At 35.5% G+C, this 23148-nt stretch overlaps 2 protein-coding genes across 3 annotated transcripts; one reads left to right on the forward strand and one right to left on the reverse strand.

Moving 5' to 3' along the window:
- The first annotated feature begins 287 nt into the window (after positions 1 to 287).
- Positions 288 to 5658, forward strand: LOC110382643 (coatomer subunit gamma). The gene is made up of 2 exons (XM_021343305.3): positions 288 to 927; positions 2711 to 5658. The coding sequence occupies exons 1-2, from the start codon at positions 385 to 387 to the stop codon at positions 4757 to 4759; spliced, it is 2592 nt and encodes an 863-aa protein (XP_021198980.1). The 5' UTR covers positions 288 to 384; the 3' UTR covers positions 4760 to 5658.
- A 285-nt stretch (positions 5659 to 5943) lies between these two features.
- On the reverse strand, positions 5944 to 22896 carry LOC110382645 (putative uncharacterized protein DDB_G0282133). 2 transcript variants are annotated; one of them, XM_064042709.1, is made up of 15 exons: positions 22541 to 22896; positions 20749 to 21427; positions 20098 to 20219; positions 19595 to 19793; positions 19202 to 19345; positions 18757 to 18854; positions 17054 to 18043; positions 15636 to 15783; positions 14866 to 14945; positions 13800 to 13956; positions 13208 to 13317; positions 11689 to 12767; positions 10606 to 10725; positions 9698 to 9796; positions 5944 to 9086 (listed from the first exon to the last, which is right to left on the reverse strand). In XM_064042709.1, the coding sequence occupies exons 2-15, from the start codon at positions 21209 to 21211 to the stop codon at positions 8936 to 8938; spliced, it is 3960 nt and encodes a 1319-aa protein (XP_063898779.1). In that variant the 5' UTR covers positions 21212 to 21427; positions 22541 to 22896; the 3' UTR covers positions 5944 to 8935. The 2 variants fall into 2 exon arrangements, with proteins under 2 accessions (XP_063898779.1, XP_063898778.1); XM_064042708.1 differs by lacking the exon at positions 22541 to 22896 and adding an exon at positions 22253 to 22532.
- Positions 22897 to 23148: the final 252 nt, after the last annotated feature.

Raw genomic sequence — 23148 nt, forward strand, 5'->3', positions numbered from 1 at the left:
TCATTCATTTACGTCCATCTACATTAGTGTAGGTACAAGATATTGGCCTCTCTTTTAGCACATTGCTTACATCGGATCGTCGAAATAGTAGGAGACCTACGATATTATTCAATCTTGACCATTTCTTGCCGTGTTTTATAGCAATCCTCGAAGGTTAAATCCAAAATGATTTGTTGATATTCAAGTTTATATTAGGGTTTCTGTAAATACTGTTATATATTTTTTGTAAATAAAAAATGCATTGTTGATAAAATCAAACAAAGAACGAAACGCAACGCAATATTTTGACAGTGACATTTCATTATCGACTCGCTGCAAGTGACGTGTAAACTGTATTCGTCGGCACCCTATAATTTCCTTCTCGGAAGCCCAAAAAAGCTCAAAATGAGCTTCAAACGTGACAAAAAGGAGGAAGAAGACAGCGGCGGGAACCCCTACCAGAACTTGGACAAAACAATAATCCTACAAGAAGCGAGATACTTCAATCAATCGCCTGTAAATCCGCGAAAATGCTCGCTTATTTTGACGAAGATTTTGTATTTATTGAACCAGGGAGAGAAGTTTACTACTCAAGAGGCTACAGAAGCCTTCTTTGCGACTACAAAACTGTTTCAATCCAAAGATGTGATGCTCCGTCGAATGGTTTACTTATGCATCAAAGAATTGAGTACGCTAGCTCAGGATGTGATCATCGTTACTTCTTCACTAACAAAAGACATGACGGGGAAGGAAGATTTGTACAGAGCGGCTGCTATAAGGGCTCTATGCAGTATTACAGATAGTACGATGCTGCAAGCGATAGAAAGATACATGAAACAGGCAATTGTTGACAAGAATCCCGCAGTGAGTTCTGCTGCCCTGGTATCGGCGCTCCATTTGTCATCGACGGCGCCCGAGTTGGTCCGAAGATGGGCGAATGAAGCTCAGGTTTGTAAACTGTTTATTTTAAGAACTAGTAGTGGTTTTAGTAGCTACTACTTAATGAACTGATGAATTTAATATGCTCCTCCATATGGTTAAAATTTCATGAAAAGTTTTGTCTAAATTGGTTCTGTAATAAACTAAGAAAAATTTAAAACAGATACATAAGATCAACAATATTTTACAGGATTTCAGAATCTTTGAACTTTTATCCTTTATACTTTAGAGTATAAATTTTCCTCTCTTTTTTTGTTTACAGCCCCTTCTTAAAAATATTTTCCCAGATTCCTGCCCAATTTAGACTAGAATAATCATGCAAAACCTAATCTATACTAATATTATAAAGCTGAAGAGTTTGTTTGATTGTTTGTTTGTTTGAACGCGCTAATCTCAGGAACTACTGGTCCAATTTGAAAATTTCTTTCAGTGTTAGATAGCCCATTTATCGATTAAGGCTATAGGCTACTTCTACTATCCCGGTACTTGAAGTAGTTCCCACGGGATGTGGGTGAAACCGCTGGCAGAAGCTAGTATTTTGTACTTGTTTTGCATGACAATAAAATATATAAGATACTTCATTACTAACATTGAAATACAATGTTTGTATGGCACAATGATTAGTCACTCGTAGTTAGATAAACTATAGTTATAATTAAAACAGTTTTATGTTGTGCTGATGATAACATGTTGTAATATATCGTTTGATGGTATAATCGTAACAAGTTTGCCAAAATAAATAAAATATTGTTAGATTTTTTCTGAATTAATTTTTCTGCAGGTTGCAGGTTTTTAGAGACCTGCTAAAATTTAAAAAAATGTAGGTACCTGATACAATGTCTATTGTAGGTTTTAAACAAACCCTATTTATTAATAGTTCAATATTTTTTACATGAAAACTAAGTTCAAAATATGTATATTGATCCGTAAATTAGAAAAAAAAACGAAATTAGGTATAAATTCTTTATTTAAAACTGAAAAATATAAATACCACAGCTGTTCAAATGTTCTGAAGAGTATGTAAATATGTAAGGTTTGCTATATTGATCATTAATTCAATGATACAGACAGTGTTTTCATATCTGTTAGCTATTTTTAAGAAAGGTAACTCATATAATCATCGGCACGAATCTTGAGCGCTGACCTTCATCTTCGCGCAGAAGTGATTTATTAGCAAAGAATCAATCCCGAGTGACGGCTTTGATGCGATGCACTGCGGGCCAATCACCGCTTTAGCCCGCCCCCGCTCCTCACTTCACACCACAAAAGGGGCCCAATAAATTACTTCTGCGCAGGGATCCCGAGGGAACTCCTTCCCGCACGTTATTAAATGTAGGTTATTCTGAAGTATAAGGTATATTAAGCTGTTCCATACATTATATTTTAAAATAAACTAAATCTATATAAATATATGATGTGATTGCATCAACCATTTACTTATCAGATAATCCAAAAAATATTGCTTGATTGAGATCTTGATATAATCTAACATTTCTATTGAAATGTCTTTTAGTGACATATAATTATCTCTAAATAATCTGTCTCATATGTCTCATTTTATTAGTTTACATTAGAGTGCAATTTTTTCTACAGAACTACAAAAAAAATTAGCTTAGAGCCTTCGTCTACACTACAATAAGACAGAATTTTCTAATTTAACTTATTATATGTTTTAGTACCTATGTCTAAAAATTTAGACAAAATATTTTTCATTGATTGTCTCTATAAACACAAACCATTGCAATATAATAACATTCTATTTTTAAAACATCTTTTTTCTATCTATTTCCAGGAAGCAATCAGCTCCGATAACGCTATGGTATCCTACCACGCTCTAGGCGTCGTGGCTGGCTCCAGGAAGAACGACAAACTGTCCACCGTCAAACTGGTAACGCGTCTCGCTAGGGCTCCGCTAAAGTCGCCCTACGCTCTCTGTCTCCTAATCCGCCTAGCCGCACAGCTGGTCGAAGATGACGATTCAGATGCTGCCCAACCTTACATAGAGTTTATCGAGTGCTGTCTAAGACATAAATCAGAAATGGTGATCTACGAAGCAGCCCACGCGATAGTCAATCTTAGAAAGACCGCTAGAGATTTGGCTCCCGCTGTGTCAGTCCTGCAATTGTTCTGCGGGTCGTCGAAAGCGTCTTTAAGGTTAGCAGGAGCCAGGACTCTTGCTAGATTGACCGCGAAACATCCTACGGCTGTAGCTGCCTGCGCTGTTGATCTTGAAAATTTGATATCTGATCCTAATCGTTCTGTAGCTACATTAGCAGTCACCACTTTGCTAGCGACAGGGGCCGAGAGTTCCGTAGACAGACTGATGAAACAGATATCCAGTTTCGTATCAGAGATTTCTGACGAGTTTAAAATTGTGGTCGTAAGAGCTATTAGGAGATTGTGCACGAAGTTCCCGCGGAAACATCAGTCATTAGCGGCGTTTTTGGCAGGAATGTTACGCGACGAAGGAGGTTTAGAATATAAGGCTGCTATCGCTGATGCCATTATAGCTTTGGTTGAAGAGAATCCGGAAGCCAAAGAGACTGGGTTAGCCCATCTCTGCGAGTTTATCGAAGATTGTGAACACACGGCTTTGGCTGTTCGTATCCTACATTTACTTGGTCGTGAAGGGCCAAAATCCCGTCAACCTTCAAGATACATAAGGTTTATTTATAACAGGGTGATTTTAGAGTCTGGGCCTGTGAGGGCAGCCGCTGTGTCCGCGGTTGCACAATTTGGAGCCCAAAGACCTGAATTGCTGCCAAATATAAGAGTCTTACTTGCTCGCTGCCAATTGGATGAAGAAGACGAAGTAAGAGATAGAGCTATTTACTATAGCGCGATTTTAGACACGGGTGATCAGCAATTGATTAATGATTACATAGTTAACGTGCCGAAACCAAACCCAGTTCTTCTAGAAAAGGCTTTGCGAGACCACTTGGCTACTACACCAGATGATCCTTTCAACATTTTAACAGTCCCCGCGGAAGAAGACCAGAAGGAAAATAAAGAGGCCATCGTCGAAATTGAGGTCAGGAAACCGGTGCAAATGTCTATTGAAGAAATTTACGCTGAACAACTGGCTAAAATACCTGGCATTGAAAGGCTGGGTCCTGTATTCAAAACTAATCTGCCTATAGATTTGACAGAGGCAGAAACTGAATATAGGGTGAGATTACTTAAACATGTTTATGCCAGACATGTTGTATTACAATTCGAGTGCGTTAACACCTTAAGTGATCAATTGTTGGAACAAGTCCATGTTAGGCTTGAGGTACCACCAGAATACGAAATAAAGTCTATAGTTCCGTGCCCAAAATTGGTGTATGACAAACCTGGTAGTGTCTTCGTGATTGTCGAATATCCATGCGCTTTTCTAGACAGTCTCGGCACATTTGGAGCTACTTTAGAATTTGTGGTCCGCGACTGTGACCCGAACACAGGAATTCCTGATCAAGGCGAAGGATATGCGGATTCATATCCTTTAGAGGAGTTTGAAATGTGGTGTTCTGATCAAATCCGGGCGAGAGCTGGATCAGATGACTGGGAACAGACTTGGGATCGGGCGGCAAATGCTCCTGAAGCGAGTGATACTTTTGTGCTTTCCCAAAATGATATTAATGAGGCTGCTAGAGCTGTTTGTGAACATCTTGGTTTACCTAAAGCCGCCGTTGTAGGTGACGCAGTGAAGGACATAAGGGGAGGTGGAATTTTCAGGGGCGGAGCACCCGTGCTTGTTAGGGCTCGTCTAGCGGCTGCTAGTGGCGGAGTCACCATGAAGTTAGCAGCCAGATCCCCTAGGGAAGATGTGGCACAACTGCTTTTGGCAGCAGTCGGTTAAAAAATACTTAATTTTTCCTCTCTGATTGATGTATTATTATTGTAGATTTTTATGACTTACTTATTAGTTTTTAAGGCATTTCCGATATTTATAATAAGCGTAAGCAAAGAAACTTATCAATATTTTCATTTATAAAATGTATACCTTGGAATTCAGTTTTAGAAAAGTAATAATACCCTATGTAAATTTTTGAGATTCATAAAAGTATGTTACTAGCTTCCACCCGCGGTTTCACCCTCCTCCCGAGTAAACACTACCATATATAAAAAGGTAGCTTATGTCTATAATATCTATGTACCTTTCATTATAAAAAGTTTCAGAAGTTTTAGTGCAAAAGCGTGACAGACAGTTAATTCTGCATTTATTATAATAGTAGAAAAGGTTTTCAAACCATACATTCCTTTGATATCATTGTAACAAACAAGTGGTCAGAATTCGTAGAAATTATTATAAAATAATGTACAGAAGCCAGCACATTAAGCTTCTCCAATCTATAGGTACTAATTATAATTAGATTCATTAATTAGATTCTATTGAAAAGATTTGAAAAACTCATTCACAGTTGGAAAGCTACACTGTTCCCGAGTAACATAGGCTATATTTTATCCCGGTATGGGTAGTAGTTCCCACGGGACGCGGGTGAAAATTTTCCCAATCAACATTGAACTTTAAGCTTTAGAAATAAAGTTAAAAGTCTATTGAAGACATTTGACAGACAGTAGCTTTGTTCAAAATGTTCTATTGTATCATACATAATGCATATAATGGCCTACATTTAAAATTTCAAGTGAACAATATCTTGTCAAAATCATTAATATATTTTAGTTAATACCTAGTATAGTTTTGATATTTTGTATTAATCTCTATTCTTTATTTAAATAAACATATTATGTAGTCAAGATTATGCTTTATTTATTTATTTACTGCGACCTACGGGAACATTATAAAAGTAGTAAAAGATAACAAAAATCAGAAGCCAGTAAGTCTGACACCAGTCTAACCAAGGGGTATCGGGTTGCCCGGGTAACTGGGTTGAGGAGGTCAGATAGGACAGTCGCTCCTTGTAAAGCACTGGTACTCAGCTACATCCGGTTAGACTGGAAGCCGACCCCAACATAGTTGGGAAAAAGGCTCGGAGGATGATGATGAAAAGAAAACAAAAATGAATGATTAAATCTCTGTTTAATAAATCAACTGCTTACAAACTACTAAAACTTAAAAAAAATAACAAAAGATAGAAAACTTATTCTAGATTTCTTCAATTACACAATTTTGTAATATTAACAGCCAGTTTCTTCATCAAAAGTTAAAGCCAAAGTAAAAGTTAAAGTAATGTCTAAAGTAAAAGTAACGGTCAAATTCAATTTTTCTATTAGTTTTGTCACTTTAGCCTTGAAAAAACGAATTTGACCGTTACTTTTACTTTAGACATTACTTTTACTTTTGATGAAGAAACTGGCCGTAAGTGGCTTCCATTAATTACGTACGCGACTTTACATTTTTAATTTATCGTAAGTTACTTACGAGAGGAAAACTTACGTTAAAAGCAGCTTAATACAGTTGGTTCTTTTTATATGAAAGCAATTAAGACAAAAATGTTTTATTTTAGAATCACAATCAGAAAAATACTTAAGTACCTTCTATTTACCAAAAATACTTAGTAAATGCTTTATACTACCCTGTAATATTTAACTTATTACAATGACTTAATCAGACCAGTCTTAACAAAGGGTATCGGGTTGCCCGGGTAACTGGGTTGAGGAGGTCAGATAGGCAGTCGCTCCTTGTGGCACACTGGTGCTCAGCTGCATCCAGTTAGACTGGAAGTCGATTCTAATGTAGTTGGAATAGGCTAGGCGGACGTTGATATTCTACAATATATTTTTTCTATTTTTATTTATGGCAATCCAGGTCGATGACAAGTGGGATTGCAAGCAAATAGTATTTATGATTAACAAAAAATAAAATTAAAATGATGTTGCTATCAAGTCAATCTTGTGTAATAATAAACTTACCGTCAGTTGCACAATATCCATTAAAGTTAAAGCTTATTAAATCTATTGCTGACTCTTTCTATGTCAACAAGATAAAAGGTGTCAGCAATAGATTTAAAGAAGCTTTAACTTTAAGGGAGCTTTGTGCAACTGACTGTTAAGGTGTTAGTAAGACGGCACAATGCAATGTAAAGCTCCTTTTTATGTAAACAAAACGTTCCTGGCTTGTTGTTGACAATACTGGAGTAAATAATCATAGACGTTCTTGGAACGACCAACTTTTTGGAACCGTGCAACTAATGTGACGTTTCATAGGAGCCTGAATTTGACTTTGACTTGTTTCCAGCAACATTCTTGTTGCTAAACAAATTTAATGTTTACAATGATTATTCAATTATATAATTGGGACGTAATAATACACCGCTGGTTACAAACAGAAGGACACAATCACAAAACGCCTAAAAGTCACAAAAGGTCACTAAAACACTGAAAATATCTGAAAATTTAAGACACGTGCTAACCCTAAGAATTTGATCAATTTCACAAGTACAATATACGTCAATTTTGAATCTGAAGCTTATGTCGTCTATTTTTATTAATTATTTTTACAGGTACCTCGATAGTTTTTTTTTTTTAATAAAGGGCTTATTTCACTTGACTAAATTCAGTCGTCTAAATGATTCAGTCACTAAATTCAGACAAATGTAATCGCATTTAGGATGGTACGTTTCACTAAATTATTTAGAAACCTAATTAGGCTAAAGTCACTCCTTAGTGACGGATTGTCAAAGAAATCCTTCACTAAGAAATGGCTTAAGTAATCATTAAATGTCTCCGAGTGCGTCCATTAGTCAAGTGTAATAAGCCCTTTAACAGTTTCTTTCAGTACATACAACTATATTTTTCCTTGAAAACTGATAGCCAACTGCACATAACATTCGGTACCCCTATACCTAAGAGATTATTTCTCAGTCCGTTCTAAATCTAATTATGTCTTTGACAGTCCAAAATGTAGTTCCACGATTTTGGAATAAGAAACTATATAAATAAGTAATAATAATTATATGTATGTATGCCACCGGAAAATAACGAAGTCCGTATTTTAGTTTTTCTAGGTAAATTATAAACTTTGGTAGGATTCTAAACATGAAATAAATTGTATTTAAAGAAATGTTAACGATATAGATATTGACTTTTTTACACACAAACCTTTTTAACCTTGGTATCGAATATATTCCAAAATGTGTGGAATTTTATCACAAGCAACTATGCATTTATATGCAATCCTCATTTTTAATATTAAACTTAAAACTAAAGATACTCTTTTAATCACAGAATAAAGGAGGCTAGCATTCAAAAGATACCTTTAAGAATGTCCACTTACGGCCAGTTTCTTCATCAAAAGTTAAAGTTAAAGTAATGTCTAAAGTAAAAGTAACGGTCAAATACGTTTTTTCAAGGCTAAAGTGACAGCAAAACTAATAGAAAAATTGAATTTGACCGTTACTTTTACTTTAGACATTACTTTCACTTTTAATTTGACTTTAACTTTTGATGAAGAAACTGGCTTTTATATTGTTATACAATACTATTTAATATACATATGTATAATATACTGTATTTACCATTAAACTTTAACGATAACACTGGTCTACAGCATATTTGTTGCAAAGGTGAAATATATAATTTCTTGTAGTATATTTGATACGTAATCGAAGTCCAGATCCCGATTCTCTTAACTTTACTTAAGCGACATACGATTCACATCCGACTGAGATCCAATCACGACTCAATTACGATTGAAGCGTATGTGGCATTCCGCTATTTTTTCTTATAAATAAACGTTTTTATCCGTTTCTGTGATTTAATAAATTATGAATCGTATTGTCTGCAAATTATTTACGATTGCAATATGATTGTAGAGCAAACTACCGTATAGACCAAATGGCAAAAAAATCGAATGTCGTTGGAATACGATTGGTCTTATATTAGTAGCAGAATGCCCGCTAAGGTTAAAACTGCTATTGCGATTCAATTTTGACATTATTAACTTAGGAGAATCGGGCCCCTGGACTTCGATTACGTATCAAGCATTCTACAAGAAATTATACATATAACCTTTGCAAAAAAATATATTTGTAAACTAGTAATAATTTTCAGTTTACGATTAAGTTTTTGGTACTTATTCGAATATATTTAAGTATCGAATACTGGAATTTATCGTTTCAGCACCCGATGACATCGCCTCATAGTCGCCTAGTGTGACCTTAACTATAGTTTTCAGAGCTTTTCTGAACGTAAGCGCCTGTTCTAGTAATTTTTTCACAAGACTACTGAAAAAGAAAAAATACATGAAGCTATAGTCATTTTCTTTTCTATAAATCGTGGTGGCCTAGTGGGTAAAGAACCAACCTCTCGAGTTTGAGGGTGTGTTCGATTCCAGGTCAGGCAAGTACCAATGCAACTTTTCTAAGTTTGTACGTACTTTCTAAGTATATTTTAGACACCAATGGCTGATAAAAATGTGAAGGAAAACATCTTGAGGAAACCTGGACTAATATGTCTGAAATCAGCAACCCGCATTGAGCAAGCGTGGTGATTAATGCTCAATCCTTCTCCGTGTGAGAGGAGGCCGCAGCCCAGCAGTGGGACGATAAAAAGGCAGTAACAGTAATATTTTTTTAAATACTAGCTATTTCTCGCGGTTTCTCCCGTGTCTAGAGGGAACTACTTACAGGGTCCTGGTTGTCCTTTGAACATCCTTGGCAGTCGTTATGGGTAGTTAGAAGCCAGTAAGTCTGACAGCCAGGCTCACCAAGGGGTATTAGGTTGCCCGGGTAACTGGGTTGAGGAGGTCAGATAGGCAGTCGCTCCTTGTAAAGCACTGGTACTCAGCTGCATCCGGTTAGACTGGAAGCCGACCCCAACATACATAGATAGATACCTGTATCTTGTAATTCTCTTATCTGTGGTAGCTTCAACTCCTGCTCGAAGTATCAATTTTTTTAATATCGTATCTGGTTCCGACTCCCTTTTTTTAATACTGTAACAAAAAAAGCATAATTAGCCGTTTTCCCGCGGTTTCACCCGCTTCCCATCATTGTTTTAGTCAAGTGTTCAACAGACGTATTAAAGTTTTTGTTGGACGACGGTTAATGTTATGTTTAAATAAAAAACATATGCCGTCTTACTACAAAAACTTAAACTTCTGTTGAACACTTGTCTAAAAAAATGTGGCTGCAAAACTGACCTTATTTCAACGTCATAATCTGTATTTTTTTAGACAAGTGTTCAACAGATTATTAAGTTATTGTAATAAGGCTGTTCACGATTTGTTAAAAATAAAAAATGTGTCTAAATATTTAGCCGGTCTAAAATGCGGACTAATTAGATTAATTATTATTTAAACCAGTCATCATGTCTATTCCTCCCCGGCTGTCATTGAACATCCTTGGCAGTTGTTTCGAATAGTCAGAAGCCAGTATGTCTGACACCAGTCTAACCAAGGGGCATTGGGTTGTACAGGTAACTGGGTTGAGGAGGTCAGATAGGCAGTTGCTTCTTGTAAAGCACTGGTACTCTGCTACATCCGGTTAGACTGGAAGCCGACCCCAACATAGTTGGGAAAAAGGCTCGGAGGATGGAGGACGCTGGGGAGTTCGTTTCACCACTTCTTCTTCCCAGCAAAAACACATAGGAAGTGGTGAAGGGCGGGCGTTTTGGGGGCTGTCTTTTGTAAATTAGGCATTCAAAAAGAGCTGATTTTTAGCCTACTTTGAATGAATGAATTTTGATTTTGATTTTTCTGCATAGCAATGGGACAATACAAAGGATGATGATGATAAGACTTACTTTCTCAATTTCTGTATGACAATAATTATCATTTCAAATAATTTGCTAGCGTGATTGTGGAGAACATTCTTCCTTGTATCGTTTATTCTTCTCGAAAAAACTTCATCAACGAACGATGTACTGCAATGAAATATATTTTTTTTAACACACGGTTGGTTAGCTCCGTGGTAAGTTATTAATAAACTTGTGTTACGGGTGCTAACACAACTGATAAACTACATATAGCTACACATATACATATTTATAAATACATATTGTAACACCCAGACCACGGCCAACAAGCATGCTCATCACACAAATGTCGACCGAACCGGGAATCGAACCCGGGACCTCAGGTTCGAAAGTCCGGGATGGTGACCATTGCGCCATCGAGGTCGTCAAAATAGATTATATTTATAGTTTAAAAATATTAGAAAAACATGCTACTATCCAACTAATATTATAAATGTGAAATTTTGTGAGAATGTATAGATGTAAGTTTGTTATTCTTTCACGCAAAAACAGCTGTACCGATTAGGTTGAAATTCGGTATGTAGATAGGTGGAACCCTGAATTAACAGGTAATTTTAATCAACACACTACGCGGGCGAAGCCGCGAGCGGAAGCTAGTAATACAAGACCTTTCTAACAAGTCTCTAGCATTTCAAAGTTATAACGAAAAATTTTTTGTTCTATGTAAAGGCTCCGAAACTACTGAACCAATTTGAAAAATTCTTCCACTGTTGGAAAGCTACACTCTTCCCGAGTAACACAGGCTATATTTTATCCCGGTACGGACAGTAGTTCCCACGCACGTTAAACTGTAGTTCCCGGCTGTCATTGAACATCCTTGGCAGTCGTAACGGGTAATCAGAAGCCAGTAAGTCTGACACCAGTCTAACCTAGGCGTATTGGGTTGCCCGGGTAACTGGGTTGAGGGGGTCAGATAGGGCAGTCGCTCCTTGTAAAGCACTGGTACTCAGCTACATCCAGTTAGACTGGAAGCCGACCCCAACATAGTTGGGAAAAGGGCTCGGAGGATGGATGTAAGCAGTAGTTCCCACGGGACGAGGGTTTAACGGTAAAAAAAGTATATATACTTACATGAATTTGTAAAGCTCTATCAGAGTACCGCTTACTTTGTTCAAACATAATGCGATAGCAGAATAAGCATAAGTGCTATCGTTCTCAATACCAGAATCGTTGGGACTTACAGCCGAAACTTGGTCGGATTTTTCGAAACTGGTGGTCCCAATTTCGGGGTTATCGACACAAAAGTCGTTATTAGCGGTCCCAGTTTCGGGATTATGGACACAACAGTCGTTGCTGGCGGTCCCAGTTTCTGGATTTTCGACACAACAGTCGTTACTGGCGGTCCCAATTTCGGGATTTTCGACACAACAGTCGTTGTTCGACAAATTTTTATCAGTAGATTTCTCATTGGTAGTTTTTTCGTCAATATTTTGTATAGTGTTGCCAGTTTCTGATGTATGTTCGTTTCCCGACTTTGTGGGTAATGTATGTTCAACATTATTTTCTGTTTTTCTGTCATCATTTGTATTAAAAATATTATCAAGGTTGTCTTCAGTCTGAAAAATAGTCTCCAATGGTACGTTTTCTGTAAATATGTTGTTATAATTTTCAAAATGATTATTATTATTTATTTGTTTTTCTTCTATAATGTCAAATTCTGGATTTTCGGCGACGGATGGTTCGTAAATTTCTGAGTAATCCAGTAAGTCCATATCCAGAGGCTCTCTATTTTGCACTTTCTTCTCGTACTCATCTATTACTGTCGTGTTTCTTATCATTTTCGGTCCATCTATTTCAGTAGCAGGATTTGATAAATCAGTATTTTCTATACATACAGATTTTGTTGGCGTGGTGTAATTTTTTTCAATTTCTTTTGTATCTTTGGAATGCAAATTATTTTCATCATTGATTTTCGAAATATTTCCGCTGTTATCTTCACAGAGTTCCATCAATTTTGGTTCAGTAATTGCTAAGTTACTATAAGATTCATTGAGTTGTTTGTTGGCTATAAGTCTAATAACTTCTGATTTATTTTTGTCATTGGCTGCATCACTTTCGGTGGGATTTTGAAGACAGATAGCTTTGTTACTGATGATTTTCACTAAATTTAGATTTTTACCTGATGTTCTTACTACTTGAAGGTCGGGACGCTGAAATATAAACGAAAACCATTACTAATATTATAAATATAAGTTTAACTGTTACAGCCTTTTTATCATCCCACTGCTGGGCTGCGGCCTCCTCTCACACGGAGAAGGATTGAGCATTAATCACCACGCTTGCTCAATGCGGGTTGATGATTTCAGACTATATAGTCCAGATCAGTCAGATGTATTTCTGTTGCCGCTATAGCAACAAATATAGAAAACTAGAATAAAATAAATATGTATTTTGTTCTACCAACATGATTTTTTTGCAATTTTTTCTCGATATCGACAATGGCAACAGATGCTTGAAATATTCACAGAATATGGAATGTATTTATAATTAAGGAACGTATAAATAATAGTCCGGAACCCTACGTGCGCGAGTCCGACTCGCACTTGGCAGGGTTTTTTTTTATTGTGCGTTATGATAAAAATATACTTACATTTATCTCCTCCGTATTTGGAACTTTCTCAATACATTCCTCTTTATATGAAGCCCATTCTTTGAAATGTTTTTTCAAATAGTCTAATACATAAGACTTTTCTTTGGTGACTGAAAAATATAAAATAATACTGATTTATATAATATATTGGGTGTGTCGGATCTAATCACATTAAATTAAATACGTACATATACTTGCACAAATAAAAAAATTTATACGTAAAAATAAAAAATAAAAATTTTCACACAAATATAAAAAATGTGCGATTACTAGCTTTCGCCCGCGGCTTTGCCCGAGTAGAGTTCGGTTGTATCGCGTTTCCGAAAAAATTCTTCAAAAGTCCGGGATAAAAACTATCTTATGTTCACTCCCAAGGTAAATTCTATCTCTGTACCAAATTTTATTAAAACCAATTCAGTGGTTTAGGCGTGAAGAAAAGACGCATTTATAATATTAGTAGGGATTATATTCATCTACCTTTATTATTCCATTATCATGGGTAGTTCATTTATTTATTTCACAACATATTATTTACATTTTAAATATTAAATTATAAAAATAAAAAATATATTTTCATTATATTTATACTTACAAACGACTTTTACTCTATCATCCGTATCCGCCCTGCTCACGGAAGGTGTTCTTAATGATTCCAGATCAATCTCATTGGCGTTACTTTCAATATCACTCAGTAGATCATTCAGGCTTAATTCAGCATCATTTAATTCTTCAGAATTCGGTAAAATGACCTGAAAAATTAAAAAATAAAGAAAAATATTATTGGCGAAGTGTGAATCGTACTGTATAGTTATCGGCACGGATATTGGGCTCTCGGCGGAAGAGTGGGGATCGCTTTGCGCACCCGTACGTATAAGGCAGTAAATCACTTGTGCGCAGGTGAAGGTCAGGGCTCAATATCCGTGCCGATAACTGTACCTATGTATATATCGGGTGTATCACATTAAATTAAATACGTTAATATACTGGTTAATATATGTCGATTAGCACAGAGAAAAAAAGAAAATACTTAAAAATAAAAATATTTATGAAAATTAGAACACCATATAAGAGTCAGTCATTACAAACAACGGACATTCTCCCTTGAAAACTGACATCTGTCAACGGATCAAAACATTCGATACTCCTAACTTTATCTCTGCTTTACACATGATGTTGTAAATTATGAAAACGAAAAATGACTCCTGTGGCTAAACCACTGAATGGATTAGGTTATTTTTTTACAATTCGCCATAAAATATATGTGATAGGATTTAATGTGATTAGGTACGATAGTCCCGATATATGTACTCATAAAGAAAAAACTTTTTTCCGGTTATACCTTAAAATCTCCGAAAATATAGACCCGATTTCAAAAATGAAAAATACTGTATAATAATATTTTAGTACAACAAACGTTATTCTTTGCTCGTTTATAGATAACTAGCCGTTTTCCCGCGGTTTCACCCGCGTCCCGTGGGAGCTACTGCCCGTACCGGTATAAAATATAGCCTATGTTACTCGGGAAGAGTGTAGCTTTCCAACTGTGAAAGTATTTTTCAAATTGGTACAGTAGTAGTAGACTTTAGGGTACAAACAAACAAAAAAATGTTTCCCCTTTATTACCTATATATTAGTGCAGATAAGTATAGATTTATTACCTTCAGAGTTGAAATAAGCATAACGCCATATCGAAACATTTTCATGAAGAATTCAGGACTGATAAAAGCCTTAAATTTCCCTGAAAAAAAGTAGAAAAAAAAACATGAATTGACTATCAAATATTTAAATATTCTTGGCAGTCGTTACGGGTAGTCAGAAGCCAGTAAGTCTGACACCAGTCTAACCAAGGGGTATTGGGTTGCCCGGGTAACTGGGTTGAGGAGGTCAGATAGGCAGTCGCTCCTTGTAAAGCACTGGTACTCAGCTGCATCCGGTTAGACTGGAAGCCGACCCCAACATAGTTGGGAAAAGGCTTGGGAGATGATGAGGGAAATAGGGACAGAGAAAGTGACTTTGTGTTGTGATGATGTCCTCCTAGCCGATTATCGGCTACGGCGGCTGTTCTCATGTAAGGAGATCAGCCAACTGCGCAGGACATACTATAATGCACGAGCATTTGCTTGAACACAGGTGCACTCACTATTCCTTCACTCTCATAGCGCGATGGGACGACAATCCGACGCCACTGGAGAGAGATCACAAGCAGGACCGACATTTACGTGCTCTCCGATGCACGGGTGTATCAATCACCAGCTTCCAGGCTCCGGGCTGCTTTGTGAAAGTCTTCTAAAACCCACAAAGCGATTTCGGCCCGACTCGGGAATCGAACCCGAGACCTCGTGCTCAGCAGCCACACTTGCGACAACTAGACCAACGAGGCAGTTTAATACTTTGTTTTATACTATATAGTGAAGTAAGTATAGTATACCTTTACAAGCATTACATTTATCCAGCATTTCTGATAGTTTGTCTATAACCGTCGCTTTTGACTGACAATCATAGGACATTTTTACATAATTCAATATATCGTGTAAGTTCAATGGTGCCAGCGTGTCTTCCATACAAACACTGCTTTTCTGAAAATTAAGAAAAATTGCATCATTTTATTTGTTCATAATTGAAATGGCGCATAAAAAAAAGTAATAGTCTGTCTTTTAGATAACCCTTAAATAATGGACACGTGTTTTTTCTTTTCTTTTCTCTTTTTTTTTTTACCGCAGACTTGGGGGTCCGCGCTTTTATTTACATTTTTACTTAATTACAATTTTTTGCCGTCTTGGCCTCACAAACTTATGTCTAGTCTTAAGACTATGCGAGTCCACCGCGTATTTACGTATTTATTTTAATATTTATATATGTCACCGTAAGATTACAAACATCGTTAGATTACAATCTATCTCGAGAGATTGTAAACTGTCGAATTATTGTGAACCGTAACATCTGATTGCAATTTAACGCATTGTTTTTCGCTATATTATAATCTATCGATGAGAAATTGTCAAATTGTCAACTGTCCGAAAGCTCTCCCTGATTGGTCAGTCTTTTTGTAAGATCGACCAATCACGACCAGCCGTTCTGTTGCCATGGAGTTCCCGTAGAGTTAGGAATGAATTTGTGTTTGAAGACAAACTACCTAATTGTTTTGTTTTTTTTTTATAAAAGTTTTTTATAATTTTCCAATTTCATTTAAATAAAACTACTTTCTCTTACAAACAAATAACAACGAAGATACAACACAATAAAAATTTTTGTTACGTCACTTTTAAGTACATACATAGAGGTGACGTCCCAACTTTTAATTTTTGTTGCTTTATATTTAAGCAAATATTTAATGGGAAATATTTTCCCTAAAGGTTAAAATAAACTTTCCTTAATAATTATTTTTTTCTCAATACTTTCATTTTCAAAGTCGCCTTTCAACCATAGCTATGATCTATCTAAGATTAAAATGTTATTATACATATAAACCTTCCTCTTTAATCATTATATCTATTAAAACAAACCGCATGAAAATCGGTTGCGCAGTTATGAAGATTTAAGCGTACAAAAGGACATAGGGACAGAAAAAGCGACTTTATTTTTTTACAATTCAATTATTACTTTACTTTATTCGTTTCAATTTCAATTTTTATTACATTTTTTCTTTATAATTTTATTTTAATTAGTCTTAAGTAAAATTCAAATTTGTACTACTAGTAAATTGTATTGGTAAACCCTCTCTAAATTAGCGCCCAAGATACAGGCTTTGCCTAGTTTGGGGCTAATGAAAACAGAAAATGTACCTTTTTTGGAAATAAATTTCTTATTCTTATTATTCTTATTTTATATTATGTAGTCAAGACTTACCAATAACAGATTACTTAATACATCCTCCATTATTTGCATAAAACAACAAATCCATTCCTCTATCCTTGTGCTAATCTTCTCTCTCATAGCCGAACTCTTTACACAAAACTTCTTAACACTCTCTTCTATAGAATCTTTGTCTATGGTAGTTCGAATTTTGTCATTTGAACTCGAACTCTCGACGGGAGCAGACGTGTTCCTTCTAATTTTAAATTGTAACGGCTGAGGTACTTTGAAAATACCACTGTTATCGAATTCTTTCGTCGGATTATTTGTTTCTGTGTTCAATTTGATGTTCTCAAATATTTTATCTATACGTGATTGAGAAGGATTTTTTTTTCGAGTATTTGTAGCACTGATATTTAAAGATGACCCAGGATTATCGAAATTAGTATTGGAATTTTTATTATTGAACATAAACTGATCCGAAGTAGAAATGGGTTTACAAAAAAATTGATTTTCAGTGTTTAGATATTTTTCGCACTGATTCGATTTTGGCACCGTCTTTTCGAAATCAAATTGCTTTTTTGAATTTTGACTTGTCTTATCAAATATGTAACTGTCAAAAATGTTAGATGTATTTCGAAAATTAAATGCTTCTTTCACATTTTGCAGTAGAAACGGGTTTCGATAAGCACTTTGTGGTTTCATAACATTTTTATCGATAATATTTAAATTTTGGACTTCCCTACTAATGTCAGATGTAAAGCTGTCACTATCGGAATCGTCATTTTGGAAAAATTTCGGTTTTGTTATATTAATTAACTTATCATCACTATTATCGTTGAAACTCAGTTTTTTAACTGTATCTACAGAACTTAAGTTAGGAAATAATCCTAATTTTGCTTTGGTTTGAGAGTTAATATTTTTGGCCTGTGACGTCACATCCGGTTTGATGTCAGCGCCATTTTTAATGTCGTTTATTTTGTAAGAGGGTATGTTTAGAGAATTGGCTCTCACTTGCAAATGTGGGTCGTTTGATATTAAAACCTGGAACAAAACTTCTTTTTTAACACGTTTATATTAGCTTCACTTGTAACTATGTATGTAAGAAAATCTTGGAATCTTAATTTGACTCACTTCCTGGTCTTCGACTAGGATGAAAGGCTCCAGCAGACCGGATGCGTATGCGTAGACGTAAGCGTAGTCACGCGCGTAGTTACGGCGTAACCATGAGTTGTAATGTATGGAAATGTATGAGACAGGCCACACCGCTTGCGTAACGTAGACGTGCGCGTCGTTAAGTTAGTCACGCGCCGTAACTACGCGCGTGACTACGACGTGGTTACGCATTACGCATCCGGTCTGCTCGAGCCTGAAATGTTGCACAATAAGGCTAGGTGACATTGAGGGATTTTCGAAAAAAAAATACGTATAGTTATCGGCACGAATCTTGAGCTCTGACCTTCACCTAATTAAGTAATTTATTGGGTCCCTTTTGTGGTATGAAGTGAGACGCGGGGGAGGCGGTAAAGCGGTGATTGGCCCGCAGTGCATCGCGTCATAGCCGTCACTCGGGATTGGTTCTTTGCTAATAAATCACTTCTGCGCAGATGTAGGTCAGAGCTCAAGATTCGTGCCGATAACTATACCAATTTTTTGGTTGATTTGGGTAGAGAATCATTAGCATAATTACGTCCTTGAATATTGCACAAATCAAAACCTTGTATCAGTATAGAAGTATTAATAATATTATTTCTTACCACATAATAATTTTGGTTCTTCGCATGTAGGCAACAATTTAGAATACAATCAGTAGTCACTATGATTTCATCCTTCTTGTCTATGGGCGGTGGTTCAACTGTAGACAAAAAATATAAGTTTTATGAGAAAACAGCTGTCAGTTTTCAAGGGAGAATTTCAAATGTTTGTAATGACTGACTTTTATATGGTGTTGTAATTTTCGCACATTTTTATTCTATTTACTTTGTTTGAAAAATGCATTTTTTATTTTTTATGTATTTTTCTTTTTTCTTTGTGTTTATCGACACATATTAACCAGTATATTAACTCATTTCATTTAATGTGATTGTGAGCGACACACCCGATATACTAACAATTTTGTACAATATGTATGTTAGTCTTTAAGGTATATATCTATGGGCCAATGCAGCCTGAAAATAAAGGTTTTTTATTTGATAAACATACCTGTATAATGTGGCGGTGGTGTTGCCAGCTTTCTAGCAATTTGCCTAGCTTGAATCACCCGTTGTTGTCCATGGCAATCGCCTATGCAAAGAGATTCTATGTCCACTCGAACCGCGTGAGGTATTATTAACTTGCATTTTGGATCTGAAAGGAAACACATAATTATTATTATTTAAAAAATTAACCAACGGCGCAAAAAGAGGGGTGTTATAAGTTAGACAGCTATGTGTGTCTGTCTGTCTGTGGCATCACAGTTCGGAATCAGAAATTATACATAAGCACTTATTTAGAATTAACTGGAAGCCGACCCCAACATAATTGGGAACCAGTCTACTTTGAATTGGGAACAGTTTACTTTGAATAAATTACTTCAGAATTATAAAAGTATCTTACCTGACAAAACAAGATTATCGATTAACTCATAATCCAAAAGCAAGATATCTGTGTCAGCGACAATATACCAATTATTTTTTCTCACTGGCAACCCCAAATCTTTTGCTAATGACGATGTTGCCACTTTAGGAATGTCTGGTTCTTTAGTAAAAGTTTGATTTAAAATTGGACTTTTTGGTCCAATAGACGATGATGATGGCTGTAAAAAAAGATATCATAATTATTATTACATACATCAGTTATAGTAAGTAGACTTTAGTAAGTATATCTTAGACACCAATGGCTGATAAAAAAGTGAAGGAAAACATCTTGAGGAAACCTGGACTATTTATTCTGAAATCAGCAACACGCATTGAGCAAGCGTGGTGATTAATGCTCAATCCTTCTCCGTGTGAGAGGAGGCCGCAGCCCAGCAGTGGGACGATAAAAAGACTGTAACAGTAACATTAGATACTATAACTAACGAGGCGTTCTGGTTCCTTGTGTATGTATATTATACTTACTTGAAAATCGTCCTGTGAGCTAATATCACTTAGTACCAAGCCTTCACCAGTTTCTAAGCCAAAATCGAAAGTGACTTTTTTCTTAGGAGAAGTCATAAATTCACTGCTCTTAAGTTTCTTACCTGAAAATAGTTTAAACTAATATTATAATTGTGAAAATTTGTGTTTTTACTCTTTTATGCAAAACTGTTGAAGAGATTTTAAAAATACAGAGCATTTTGTTTGTGCCCTACTTTTTACACTCTAAATGCTACTGTACAATAAAACAGTACATGGACAATAAGTCAGTAAAAAAATAATAAACACCAATACAAAAAATAATATAAAACAAAATATAACGAAAAAAAATTATAAATAAGCCTTTACATACAACTTTACAAGTGCATACACACCCTTACGCACACACACATACACAACAAATACATAATAAGATAGGAATATAACATGTTAATGTACTTCAGTTTTTTTTTTTACTTCTTGAACATACAGTACAATGGCGGATGTAACGCCTTAGGCATTCTCTACCAGTCTACCTTTGGGTGGTGGAAAAAGCATTGGTAGGTGCAAACAAATCAGAAAACTTGTATGAAACAAATACCTACAAATATTAAAATACACAAATAAATTAATAATAATAAATATTATACTTACTTTCAATAGTTTCAAGAGAAGCATCCATAGATTTTCTTTTGTTTGCTAGCAGGCGCAACCTCAAGTCTGTTAGATTTTTCATATTTTTTCCACTTTTTCTTTCCACCTCTGATGTACTTTCAAACTGAATGCCTTGATTTAACTCTGGCAACTTAGAATCGAATTTCAAAATGGATTCCTTAATAAAAGATTTTGATTTTCCCACACTATTTTGGCTCTCATGTTTTTCAAAACTGCTCTTAGGTGTAGACGTTTCAAATTTCTTCGGTTTATTAAGAATTTTGTTTCTTTTATCGAAACAAAGTATTGGTTTTTCATAATTTTTGAACCGTTTACAAAGTGGTACATTACAAGTTTGTACGGATAATTCTATTTCCGTCTGAGTGTCTTTATCCGACATCGGTTTCTTGTTTTCTGGACAAAACGTTGGCAATTGGAGTGGTGCCCATACAATGTTGGGCATTAAAGTTGGGTTGTTGGCCACATATTTTGGAAAAGCAAGTTGGCCAAACGTTGGCAGACTTTGGTTTCTTAAGAAGTGAGGTTTTGTGACATGTGCACTGATATCAGAGGCGGTTAAAGAATATTCATCCGGCAAATTGGTTGGTTCGGGATATTCATGTGATTTGTCTGCTATTTTCTGTACTTGTGGTGCAATCTTCTTTACAAAGCCTTTTTTCTGGAAACATGTATTATTTTATAATAATGTATTGTGTTATTTTTTGAGAGATTTAAACTTAAGTTTTGGGGCATAAGTTAATTAATTGTGACAGGAATATACTAGGATGCCAGATGTTACGAGAACTTCGCAAAGATAATGATGATGATCTCCTCCTAGCCGATTATCGGCAACGGTGGCTGTTCTCATGTAAGGAGATTAACCAACTGTGCAGGACATATTGCACGCACATTTGCTTGGACACAGGTGCACTCACTATTCCTTCACTCTCATAGCGCGATGGGAGGATAATTCGACACAACCGGAGAGCAAGCAAGACCGACATTAACATTCGTAAAGTGATTCAATCAGGAACTTCTAAACTTCATGCTGCTTTGTGAAAGTTTCTAAAACTCACAAAGCGATTTCGGACCGTTCCGGGAATCGAACAGGAGACCTCGTGCTCAGCATTCGCGCTTGCGACAGCTAGACCAACGAGGCAGTCGCTAAACTACTTAGTTAAATGTAAGAACAAAAATACTGACTGTGCGCGACAAAGTTATTAAATGAGAACTTCAAGTAACTTATTTTATTTCTGTATAAACTCGACGCGAAAAAAATTGCTAACTTATACTTACTCAGTACCTATTTATTTAAATAAGTTTAATGAAAAATTAAAATTCACTTCTTAAGTACATTTCTATCTGCTGACAGCGTGAATACACACTATAATGTCTTTTTAAATTTTGCATCACAAAAATATGTCAAAAATAAGTAAGATCGTAAGAAATTTCAACCAAAAGTTAGGAATATGTAAAATATTTCAAAAGTTTTGTGTTTACGTACTTCTGGTTCGCTGAGACTCCATGCGGCTTCACCATTTAACACATTGAAGTAATAAAACTTGCCAGGAAAGCTTTTCGAAGGACATAAAATCCAACCGTTGCTTATACCTATATTTTTCTTACCGGCGTTCATTATTAACGTTAAATAACTACTTTATAGAACGTTGTAGACAGTTAACATGGCCAAAAATATATTTATATGCATCGGAACTGCTAGGAAGCATGTTAGCAAAGAAGAAAGAAGTTAGTTAATGAAAGACTAAAAAGTTATGTGAAAAATTTTGCTTACCCCCGCGAAATTTTATAACTTTCAAAGCAGGTAAGGTAGCGCGTCGAGTGACAGCTTATGACCGCCATGAAATCAAAACAATGTATTATTATAGAAAAATACGACGAAACGTGACTGCATTTAAGCCAAACGTATTTAATCAAGTTAAATTAGTACTCTAATGCAAATATTTATTATGAGAGTAAATTTAGGAAGTTCTATTGTGTTCGCATAATAAAAGTATTTTTGATACTTTTTGAACTGTCAAGCAGCGTTTTGTTTACTCCAACTTTTAACCGCATAGCCTAGGCGTTCTCGTAAGGTATGATTCCGGAGAAAGAGATTCAATTATTTTCTATTGACAAATATTTGTATTTAATATTATGTATATTAATAAAAGAAAATAAATATGATACTGATTATTTTGTTGGATGTTATAATTTAACTTACAAATTCAAATATTATAAAAACAAAACGCTTGACAATATTTTTATTGTTCTTGCCGGTATTTTTATTGTTCTGTATCCTAAGAAAAAATTATGACCCTTTTACTGAGACTATTCACGCAACTGTATCCCAAAGAACCGTGGACGTTAACATTTTCAAAGATGGTTTAAGTTTTGGTGCAG

Source organism: Helicoverpa armigera, chromosome 29 (genome assembly GCF_030705265.1).
Source record: "Helicoverpa armigera isolate CAAS_96S chromosome 29, ASM3070526v1, whole genome shotgun sequence".
NCBI lineage: Eukaryota > Metazoa > Arthropoda > Insecta > Lepidoptera > Noctuidae > Helicoverpa > Helicoverpa armigera.